Source organism: Hevea brasiliensis, chromosome 7 (genome assembly GCF_030052815.1).
Source record: "Hevea brasiliensis isolate MT/VB/25A 57/8 chromosome 7, ASM3005281v1, whole genome shotgun sequence".
Taxonomy (NCBI): Eukaryota; Viridiplantae; Streptophyta; class Magnoliopsida; order Malpighiales; family Euphorbiaceae; genus Hevea; species Hevea brasiliensis.
The window spans coordinates 1,870,716-1,882,126 of NC_079499.1; the positions used below are offsets into that span (position 1 = coordinate 1,870,716).

At 35.3% G+C, this 11,411-nt stretch overlaps 2 protein-coding genes across 2 annotated transcripts; one reads left to right on the plus strand and one right to left on the minus strand.

The window, feature by feature from the left end:
• Positions 1-4,124: 4,124 nt before the first annotated feature.
• Positions 4,125-8,887, plus strand: LOC110640479 (lipoxygenase 6, chloroplastic). The gene is made up of 9 exons (XM_058149617.1): positions 4,125-4,994; positions 5,104-5,381; positions 5,467-5,707; positions 5,794-6,120; positions 6,300-6,385; positions 6,485-6,592; positions 6,877-7,178; positions 7,399-7,665; positions 7,875-8,887. Exons 1-9 carry the CDS (start codon positions 4,601-4,603, stop codon positions 8,632-8,634), a joined length of 2,763 nt encoding a protein of 920 aa, XP_058005600.1. The 5' UTR covers positions 4,125-4,600; the 3' UTR covers positions 8,635-8,887.
• On the minus strand, positions 6,739-11,411 carry LOC110640468 (4-coumarate--CoA ligase-like 9). The gene is made up of 6 exons (XM_021791786.2): positions 10,230-11,411; positions 9,950-10,139; positions 9,691-9,836; positions 9,510-9,577; positions 9,266-9,368; positions 6,739-9,186 (listed from the first exon to the last, which is right to left on the minus strand). Exons 1-6 carry the CDS (start codon positions 11,241-11,243, stop codon positions 9,061-9,063), a joined length of 1,647 nt encoding a protein of 548 aa, XP_021647478.2. The 5' UTR covers positions 11,244-11,411; the 3' UTR covers positions 6,739-9,060.

Consider the following 11,411-nt stretch of genomic DNA (forward strand, 5'->3'; position numbering starts at 1 on the left):
CGATTCCGACTTCAGGACGCGCTCGAGACGTCTGACAACGGTGGGATAGCCAAAATCTCGATCCAATTCGAAGACTTTTTCGGTAGTCGGTCTGTTTGGCCGAAAATTCACAGACCCGGACAACTGTCGAATTTCCGTGAATTGAAGATACCTACACGAAGCCCACAACACAGGGGTTAGTACATAAATTTTACGGAGTTTTCTAAGCTCATTAAATGCTCGGAAAAACACTGCGAAGTTCCGTGGGACCCACCGAAAAACGGTATCGAAAAATTTCGAAATTTATATTGCCGCGAAGCTCTCGACGAGTGGAGTGCTCTGGTACTCTCAGTTTTCTCGTGGGGTTCACGGTTTGCGAGAAATCTAGCCCAAAAATGAAAATGGGCTAAAACTTCCCGAGCAAAAATTGGACAAACCGCTAGATGGATTTCGGTATTCTTGGTGTTTATGGAAAGTTCTCGATGAGTAGATAGATTTAGACACAAGACCCTGTTCGATTGGTGTCCTGATCGGCCAGATTCCAGTCGGGAAGTCGAATGGTCGCGCTTCGATCCGGATTCCAGCCGGGAAGTCGAATGGTCGCGCGTCGCGTCGCGTCGCTTCGTGCGACGCTTGCTAGCGCTACAGGCGGCGGCCGGAGTCAAGGCTGGGGTTGCGTCGGGTGGCGGGGAGGTGGTCGTGGTCAAGGAGGAGAGAGAGAGAGAGAGAGAGAGAGAGAGAGAGAGGAAGGTTGAGACGCGGGCCGGGAGAAGAAAAAGGAAGAAGAAAGGCCGGTCCGATTCGATCGGTCCGATCCGATTCGGTTTGATTCGATCGATTCGATTCAGAATACAAATTTTTGAAATTTTACTCAGCCTTGAGACCGAAAACGAGGGTCAAAAATTCCGAAAAAAATTTCAGAAAACTCAGAAAAATTCGTAGACTATAAATATATTTTTAGTTTTGCCACGTGATCTTTAAATTAATTTTTAAAAATCATCAAAGTTTTATACTTTTGGAAAATCAAACCAGATTTCGAAAATTCGAAAAATTTCAAATAATTTTTTAAAATTTAAATAAAACTAAAACATCCATATTTGCCCAAAAATAATAAATTTAAAAATTATGAGTGTTACAATGATATGAAAGACCTATCAATAATGTTTAATTATAATTAGAGAGATTATTTTTTCATATGATAATGAAAATATATTTTTATTATATTTAATCTATTTAGAAATATTTACATTAATTTTTAATCAGAGTATTCTATGAAATTTTATTAGAGAGATTTAGAATAATATTAAATAAAAAATTAAGTATTTTTATGATATAACTTAAAATTAAAAAATAAGGCTAAACTACGTGAATCAGGCAATTTATTAATAATAATAATATTATTATTCTGTTTTATCAGGCCTAACTTAGAAGCTGCCTGGATGATGAAGATAGGGCTAACCTAGGCCATCGCAGCTGTCTCAAAAGTTTGACTCTCCACGTGCACAACTGCTGATTTCTAACTTCCAAATTTATGAAGAAAAGCAAAAATAAATTAGAATGCGTTTAATATAATTTAATGAGTTTAATAATTTTAAATAAAAAAATTTATATAAAAATTTTATTAAAATATATATAATTAAATAATAAATATATAATTAATAGATATTTAATGTAAATAATTCGATATTTTTATCTCTTAAGTGAGATTGAATGTTTCATTCTCGTAAATATATAAAATATTATTTTAAAGCACTTTATTCAATATGAATAAAATTAATTACAATTTATTATGTTAGAGATGTTGTAAAATACAAAAAATAATAAATATATAAATTTTAATATAAATATTTAATTTAAATTTATTAAATTTATTTTAATATAAAATTTAACTTATAATATCCCAATAAAATATTTTGAAGAATGGATGCATAATCTTCTGTTGGGATTTTTTTTTTTTTTTTTTTTTCAATAAGAGAGGCTTGATTTCTTATCCTCCTCAGGTAGTATTGTAAAGAAGATGACAACAACCCAAAGATCTCATAATCTTTTAAATCAGTTTCAGAGAACAAGTATATTGAATTTGGATTATATATATATATATAAAACATAACATGTGTAGGAATAAACATTGTCTTGTTGCAGGAAGGTGTATTATTCTTATGTAAGTTTGACACGAAATTAATAAAGGGTAATTATTATTTTTATAAATTTTAATTTTTTTATTAATATTATTTAAATATTTAAAAATATTAAATTAATTTTTATTTTATTAATATTTATAATTTTTTAAAAATTAAATATTAATTTTAAAAATTAAATTAATAATTATACTTTTTAAAATTAAAATTTATAAAAATAACATTTAACGCTTTACTTTTTAATTTTCTACTAAAAACATAATTGTCCTTACTTGACATGCAGATCTATTTGAATATATTTATCCTGTTCAAATAATTTGAAAAAAAAAAATGATAATGCATATCAAAGTTGGTGCATCAAAATAATATAATATTTGTAGAAAGACTATAGCTCATGTGAAGGGAAAATAAATTTAATGTGTAATCTTCATTAATTTTTCTTTATTTTCTCAATTCATATAAAAATAAACATAATTCAAACAAACAATTTATCACGAGAGCGTCCATTATTCAATTATAATTAAATGAATGAACCAAATTAATTTGATGAAATTTAATTATTTTAGTAAATATAAATTCAATTCAGTTTGCCGATCAATGATAGTTTGATTAATTTTTCTTCTTTTTTAATATATAAAAAGTTAGAGATTTTGAGTTCGAATCTCACTAACTACATATTCTAAAATGACTACATTCTATTGTGTAGCCCATTAGTTGTTATTCGATTCATTTGACCTCCATTAAATCTAAAAAAAAAAAAAAATCAATTCAATTTGATTTTCGATTAACAATTATAAAATGCTTTTATTTTCAATTTAATTATCTTTAACTTAAAAATAACTGAATTTCTATTAATTAATGTATTAATTATAATTTTATTAATAATATATCATTTATCATTATTATTTTTATAATTTTATAATAATATTTAACTTGTAATTATTCTTTTATTAATATTAAATCCTACTCGTAAATAAAAAATACTATAAACATATTTTATTTATTAATAATATAAACACATATTTTACTTTTTTTTTTAAATTTAATTATAATTAATAACCAATCAAATATTTTTAATTTTGATTAATTTTAATTTTTCTCAATTTCAATTCGATTCAGTCAATATTCTTAAAATCAGTTAACAATTAAGTTAATTGTTGAAAATTTAATTTAGTTTAGTTAACTAAATATTCACTCTTATTTATCACTGAAAATCGTATAAAAAAAAATTATCTAAATTTTTTAGTATAATTTTTTACTAAAATTTCAAATTAAGCGATTGTAATATTATTGAATTAAAATTTATTAATAAGAATATTCTAAATTTTTTGAGCTATATCAAAATAATAATATTTAAATGAGATTTAAATTTAACATTTATAAATTATGAAGTAACTATTCAATGAAATTAAACTATTAGCTTTGGCATTATCTATATTAAGTATAGGAAGGGAAATTAATTAATAGAGTTTGCTTGAACTTTTAGCTAAAGGTAAAGGTCTAAATAAAAAACAATCAAGGCATTCATATTACGCATCATCTAATCCAATATAAGAAATCAAAAGATTCAACTATATTCAATTAATGAAAAATATTGGAGTAATTGTTTATCTTTTTTTTATTATTAATGTGAACATTAATACTAATTCAAAGTACCACATTTTTAATAATAGAATATAATTCACATGTATTCTAGTATATTTTATTAATGTTATTATATTTTATTCCACCAAAAATTTTATATTATTTTTGTTACCACATGAGCTTTTACTAACTAATTTACATATAAAAAATATTTTTTATAAAATAAAAATATTTTTATATTTTCATAAAATTATTAAAATTTATAAAATAAAAAATAATTTAATTTTATTAAAAAATATTTTTCGTAAAACAAACAGAATCTTAATTAAGTAAATGAACAAAAACTAATGATGAACTATGCTATATGTAGAAGGGATATTGCTAAGTTTTATGAATTCTTTAGTTTTGGTGTTTTATCATAAAAAATAATAATTTGGATGGTAAAGTCTTCATCTCAAGGTTAATCAATTGTAATTTGCAAGTTCCACTTGACAATATTAATAATCATATAGACTTCTACATATCTCCTTTTAGCGGGTTAATTACTTTTTCTAAGGTTTTGCTTTCACAAGCAAAGGGCAGCGTTGCTTTTGTTCCCAACAACAACCGCGTGCTCTTGTCTTTAAATTCAGAACACACACTAGCTTTCGATTTCAACCCCCTTCCTGTTGCGTGTCCCCGTCACGTGCCGCCGAACGAGAGTGGTGTTTTCAATCTCCCCTGTCATTAAAAGTAGCTCGCTGTCTTTATCAACCTGTCTCTCAGTTTACTTCTCCTCCTCGCAGAGAAAGTAGTGAGCTCTACTCCGCTGTCTGAGTTGCACGGCTGCGATACTTGGTCAACGACATCGTTTTTGCCTTGGAAAGTTACTAGCTTTTCTTTTTGAAACATAGAGAGAGATGTATGCTGTGCAACAATTATCTCCTTTGAAGTCAGAGGCCGTTCTCCGTCGATTAGCGGCGGTGACGGGTGCTGCAAAGCATGAGGTTCGGCAGAAGAGGACCCGAGTGCCGGTGTCACGAGTTAATGGTTCTGGGTCAATCCGGGCAGTAATAAGCAGTGATGACAAGGCTGTTGAGTCTGCTAAGTCTAATAAGGAGGTAAGTGAGCGGTCAGTGTTGTCTTCCTCTGATGAGAAAAGAGGAGGAGAGATTGATGTGAGGGCAGTGATCACTATAAGGAAGAAGATGAAAGAGAAGATCAATGAGAAGATTGAAGATCAGTGGGAGTATTTTTTGAATGGGATTGGTCAAGGGATCTTGATTCAACTTATTAGTGAGGAGATTGACCCTGGTTAGCATCTCTCTCTCTCTCTCTCTCTCTCTCTCTCTTGAATTAAAGCTTCTTCTTCTTCTTCTTCTTCTTGAAATTCATTCTTTTTCCGTTCTGTTCTATCTTGTAGAGACCAACTCAGGAAAGAGCGTGCAGTCTTCGGTGAGAGGCTGGTTGCCAAAGCCATCAAACCATGTTCATATTGTTGAGTATGCAGCTGACTTCACCGTTCCTTGCGACTTTGGCAATCCTGGAGCTGTTCTTATTACCAATCTTCATGGCAAGGAGTTCTACTTGGTGGAGATTGTAATTCATGGTTTCGGTGGAGGTCCCTTTTTCTTCTCTGCAAATACCTGGATTCATTCCCAAAAAGACAATCCTGAAAGCAGAATTATCTTCAAAAATCAAGTGAGATCACTGTTTAATGGTTACTCCTTTTTCTTTCCTTTATCTAAATTGTTATTTTTAACTGATGCATATGCTATTTGAACAGGCTTACCTACCATCCCAGACACCTCCTGGTATTAAAGATCTACGGCGTGAAGACTTGCTTAGCATTCGCGGCAATGGGAAAGGCGAGAGAAAGCGTCATGATAGAATTTATGATTATGCTACATATAATGATCTGGGCAATCCTGACAAGGATGAAGATCTTGCTAGGCCTGTCATTGGTGGTAGTAAGGATTTGCCTTATCCTAGGCGCTGTAGAACTGGCGGACCTCCAACCAAGACAGGTATGACCTTCTCTAAAGAATTTGATCAAATTATATTCATGATATTTTCATCTCTACTAACTTGAATTGTGTATGCATTTCTTTAGATCCTCGATCTGAGAGTAGAATTGAAAAGCCACACCCAGTGTATGTTCCTCGGGATGAAACTTTCGACGAGATCAAGCAGAGCACTTTCTCTGCTGGAAGGTTGAAAGCTCTGCTTCACAATCTCATTCCATCTATTGCTGCTGCATTGTCAAGTTCAGATATTCCCTTCAAATGTTTCTCTGATATTGATAAGCTATACAATGATGGTCTTCTCTTAAGAACCGAAGAACATAAAGTAGTTCATCCTGCATTGGGTAATGTTATGAAACAGGTTATTAGCGTTGGCGAAAGGTTATTGAAATATGAAATCCCAGCTATCATAAAACGTATGTATTTTCGTTCTTCCTCCGTTGCTTCATTCATAGCGTACAATGGGTTCTCGTTTTTCAACTACATTACAATAGCTTTTTCAAGTCTCAAACTACATTCCCTTATGCTTGCTAAAAAGTGGCCAAAAGGTTATATCTTGTGTAATTTATATGTATATATATACATATATGTGCAGGGGATAGATTTGCTTGGTTGCGCGATAATGAGTTTGCTCGCCAGACTTTGGCCGGGGTCAATCCAGTGAACATTGAGATTTTGAAGGTAATGTTAAAAATCATATTCTGTCCTTGCTGTTGTTTAAAAGGTTGCCCTCTTGCCAATTCTGCTTTTTGAGTCATTGGGTTGGATTCTGTTTTACAGGAATTTCCAATTCTCAGTAAACTAGACCCTGCTGTATATGGCCCTCCAGAATCAGCACTCACCAAGGAGTTAATAGAGCATGAACTCAATGGAATGAGCGTAGAAAAGGTACATGTTCTGTGTAGGCGTACTAATTACATCCACAGAAAGGCATTCACTTTGCTGATATATAATTGCCTTATTTACAGCATTATTACTGTTTTAATCTGCATTTTCTCAGGCTAATTGGACTTCTTAGTAAACCAACAGCAAAATGGCACAATCTTTCTTTTATTAATCACCCGTAATTTCACAGCATCAGCTGGTTCTGTTATGTGATTCCTATGTGAAACTTTTAAACATTGATGGTGAAGAACAGCACTTTTTTAACCCTGCTCTGATTCTTGATACAGGCAATTGAGGAGAACAGGCTGTTTATACTTGATTTCCATGACATGCTTTTGCCGTTTATGAACAAGATGAACTCCTTGCCAGGGAGAAAAGCTTACGCCTCAAGGACGGTTTTCTTCTATAACCGAGCTGGTATGCTGAGGCCAGTAGCTATTGAGCTTTCACTTCCTCCTACACGTTCTTCACCTTGCAATAAACATGTTTACACTCATGGGCATGATGCTACAACACACTGGATTTGGAAGCTAGCCAAAGCTCATGTCTGCTCCAATGATGCTGGGGTCCATCAACTAGTAAATCACTGGTAAAAGAATGGTTTCAACTCCACAACAATAACAATTTAAATATTTAAATATTGTGATATTGGAAGCATTGCAAGTTTACTTCTTGATCATTATTTTGGATTGAAGTCTGATATTGAGGTTGAAACTGATCAGATGGAAGGAACGTTCACCTATTTCACTGCATGCGTCACAAGAGTTCAAGCATGTCCATTTCTTATGCGTGTAATTTTTGATTCTCAGGTTGAGGACTCATGCTTGCATGGAGCCTTATATAATTGCAACTCATAGACAGCTCAGTGCAATGCATCCAATTTACAAGCTGCTTCATCCTCATATGCGATATACACTAGAAATTAATGCACTTGCACGGCAAAGTTTGATAAATGGAGGAGGAATAATTGAGGCTTCATTCAGTCCTGGAAAGTATGCCATGGAGATTAGCTCTGCAGCATACAAGAGTATGTGGCGGTTTGACATGGAGGCTTTGCCTGCAGATCTTATTCGCAGGTAAATTATAATGCATTTTTCAATGCCTCAAACCTACTGTTGTCTTTTCTTAGAAGAATTAGAAGAAGAAAAAAAGGGAGGCTCTTAGATGCCTTGCCTTGCTTAGTTTCTGACAGCAGAATTACCTTTTAAACATGTCCTACCTTCATATCCTTAATGGCCTTCTTGTAGAACAACCTTACAAATGGTAATTCTGATGAAAATTTCAGGGGCATGGCAGTAGAGGATCCTTCAATGCCCTGTGGTGTGAGACTTGTGATTGAGGACTACCCTTATGCTTCAGACGGCCTCCTCATCTGGTCAGCCATCAAAGAATGGGTAGAATCTTATGTCAATCACTTCTACTCTGAACCTAATTCTGTCACATCTGACATTGAGCTCCAAGCCTGGTGGGATGAAATCAAGAACAAAGGCCATTATGACAAAAGGAATGAACCATGGTGGCCTAAACTCAATACCAAAGAGGACTTATCTGGCATACTAACTATAATGATCTGGATTGCATCAGGTCAACACGCAGCCATAAATTTTGGGCAGTATCCTTTTGGTGGGTATGTGCCTAATCGGCCTACTCTAATGAGAAAACTCATCCCCCAAGAGGACGAGCCTGATTATGAGAAGTTTATGCTGAACCCCCAGCATACTTTTCTCTCATCTTTGCCAACTCAACTTCAAGCCACCAAAGTGATGGCCGTGCAAGACACACTGTCGACTCATTCCCCAGATGAAGAGTACTTGGGTCAGGTGAACCAGCTACATAGCCATTGGATAAATGATCATGAAATACTAGAAATGTTCAATAGATTCTCGGCTCAATTAGAGGAGATGGAGCGGACAATAAATATGAGAAACAAGGATATCAGTCTTAAAAACAGAACTGGTGCAGGAATTCCCCCATATGAATTGCTCCTTCCCTCTTCAGGTCCAGGGGTTACCGGTCGTGGAATTCCCAACAGCATTTCTATCTAATGGATTGAAACTGGTTTGAAGTCGGTATGAACAGCAAGATCTTGGCTACTATGGTTGGTTTATGTAGTTAGTGTATAGCATGTTCTTAGTGGGTGGGTTTCTTTTCTTAAGAGTGCAATTAAGCGTTCTTAAAATTTAGAATTGAAGCAATTTCTGTAGGGGTATATATTGTGTCAACTCTCAAGTACTTACTGCTTTGTAACAAACTGAGATGAATAAAATTTAGATGTGATTCATTCTTGTGGAAAACAAACTAATCTTTGAAGCTAATAATATTCGGAGTTTTGTTGGCATTTTTACTAAAAAATTATGGAAACAGCTGAAGTATAGACACCCATTATAAACATTTTACTATAATATTCTAATTTATAAAATTCTAATGGATTTGAGGTGATATCCATCAAAATTAAATGAGGAGTGAGGAACTTATAACTTAGAGGTAGCGCTTGATAGTGCAAGTTTTATTAACTCCTTCCTGAGCACCTTACCCGCGACATTCTTTGGTAATGAATCAATGAACGCTACTCGTCTTATTCTCTTGTAGGGTGCAACCTAAAACCAAATTTTTTTAAGGTCTGTGAGATAGAACTGGTTCTAATTCTTTCAAGGAAGAAACAGAAATGGCAAGTACCTGTCGAGCTATAAAATCCTTGATTAGTGATTCGTCAATGGTGCTTCCAATTTTTCGTACCACAAAGGCCATGGGTACATGCCCTGCTTCCTCGTCAGGATACCTGCTAATTTATTTCTGATTAGATTTCACTGTGAACCATTTAAACAACAAATCTGACACTAAAAAGCTTTTAAAGTAACCAAAACAACACAAATATGTATCAGGAAGCAGTTCATGGAATCATAAAAATGGAATTACATACGGAATTACAGCTGTCTCAATAATATCTGAATGGGATTGAAGCAGGTGCTCGAGTTCTGCTGGAGCAACCTATAGATAATGCAACCCAAAATCATGAAACATGCAAAACAAATGAGTAATCATTCAAAACAATAATAATTAATAACAATGAGACTAACATCTCAGTGGCATAGGGATCCAACCTGGTAGCCTTTGTATTTGATTAGTTCCTTAATACGATCCACAAAAAACAGGAAGCCTTCACTGTCAATGTAACAAAGGTCTCCAGTTCTCAACCATCCTTCAGAATCCAAAGTTGCAGCTGTTGCTTCTTCATCACCAACATAACCTACACGAAAGTGTAGACATTCATGGAAATCAAATAAATATAACATAAGAAAAATTTAAACCTCCTATGTAGAGCAAGATGTCATGGGGAAAGAGATACATATATAAAGTTACCCTTCATGATGGATGGTCCTCTAAGCCAAAGCTCACCAGCACAGCCAGGTGGGAGAGAAATGCCAGTTTCAGGATCAACAATCTTTGCTTCGCAATTAGACATAAGCTTTCCTGAGGCTCCCATCACTTGGCCTTCTTTAGGGCCCATTGTTCCAAAGACTCGAGCTGTGGATTCAGTCAGTCCATACGCCTTCATATTCATGGTTAGTAGCATCATCATAATTTTTCTACCTATTGGATTGGAAAATAAGTGGAAATCCAAGTTTCGTGCTCAACTAACCTGACCCAATATCACGTTTGGAAACCGTTGCTGGAACAGCTCAACCACGCTCTTCCTAAGCGGAGCGCCACCGCAACCCACAACTTCAAGGGAGCTCAAATCATAGCCATCTATCAACCCAGGACCCTTAGTCATCAGCACCACCACCGGTGGAGCCAGTGCCATGTGAGTGATCCTAAACTCTTGAATCGCTGTCAACATTGTCTTCATATCAAATCTCCCCATCGACACCACCGTCTCCCCCATAGCCAACGCCCTCGCGAAGTAAGTTAACCCATAAACATGGAAGTATGGCATCGGACAAAAGCAAACTGCAGGTGTCATCCTTGCAGCGCGAAGCGCGTGACCTGCAGCGACGACGAATGTGAAATTCCGATGAGTCAACACCACTCCTTTGACTAGCCCAGTAGTCCCCGAGGAGTAGAGAATCGCCGCAGGATCCGATTGGTAAACGTTCACTCCTTCCAATTCTCCACAGTGAGCTGGACTCCCCATCATCAGCGATTCAAACTCGGGTGAGTCGAGGATGATTGTTCTGAGATTAGGAATTTTATGAACAGCATCCGACGTGACAAAGGCGATTACAGGTTTGGAGAGCCGAATTTGGTGAAGAATCTCATTTTTCAAACTAGCTGGATTTCCAGGAGAGACAATGACTCCGAGGGAGAATAGAGAGAAACATAGAATCGGAATATGGACAGAATTAGGAGAAAGAACGAAGGCAGTATCTCCTTTTCTGAGGCGAAGATGGTGGTGAAGAGAGAAGGATAAGTTTTTCGTACGAAGGAAGAATTCGGGGAAAGAAATGCGGCGGCGAGTGACGGCGTCGACGAGAGCGGTGGAAGTTGGAGGTGGAGGGAAGGAGTGAAGGAGAGAGAAGGCGAAATCTGCGACGGAAATGGGAGAGGAAAGTAGAGGAAGTGGAGCATGGGGTCTGAGGCTGTGGAAGATGCTAGTTTTTGAGCAGAAGCCGCTTTTGGTGTCGATCGACGACGGTTCGCCTTTCTCGGGCATTTTGGCGCCTATGGGAACGTTACTGTGTTAGGACGTTGGTAGAAGTTAGAGGATGAGGTCTCCTCCAATTGCAATAGATTCTGGACGTTAAAGTATCCCACGTAACCTCTGACAAAAGAGCCAGTTAGGCTGAGTTAGTTATATTAATTGGGCGTCCATACTTATTCA

What these genes read in the sequence shown, in the direction of transcription:
- LOC110640468 (XM_021791786.2), bottom strand. Translation starts at nt 11,243, where the DNA reads ATGCCCGAGAAAGGCGAACCGTCGTCGATCGACACCAAAAGCGGCTTC. An exon ending in CAAACGTGATATTGGGTCAG is followed by an intron (nt 10,140 to 10,229) that starts GTTAGTTGAGCA and finishes ATGAATATGAAG; the next exon opens with GCGTATGGACTGACTGAATC. An exon ending in TCAAATACAAAGGCTACCAG is followed by an intron (nt 9,578 to 9,690) that starts GTTGGATCCCTA and finishes CATTATCTATAG; the next exon opens with GTTGCTCCAGCAGAACTCGA.
- LOC110640479 (XM_058149617.1), top strand. Translation starts at nt 4,601, where the DNA reads ATGTATGCTGTGCAACAATTATCTCCTTTGAAGTCAGAGGCCGTTCTC. An exon ending in AATCCCAGCTATCATAAAAC is followed by an intron (nt 6,121 to 6,299) that starts GTATGTATTTTC and finishes ATATATGTGCAG; the next exon opens with GGGATAGATTTGCTTGGTTG. An exon ending in ATGGAATGAGCGTAGAAAAG is followed by an intron (nt 6,593 to 6,876) that starts GTACATGTTCTG and finishes TTCTTGATACAG; the next exon opens with GCAATTGAGGAGAACAGGCT.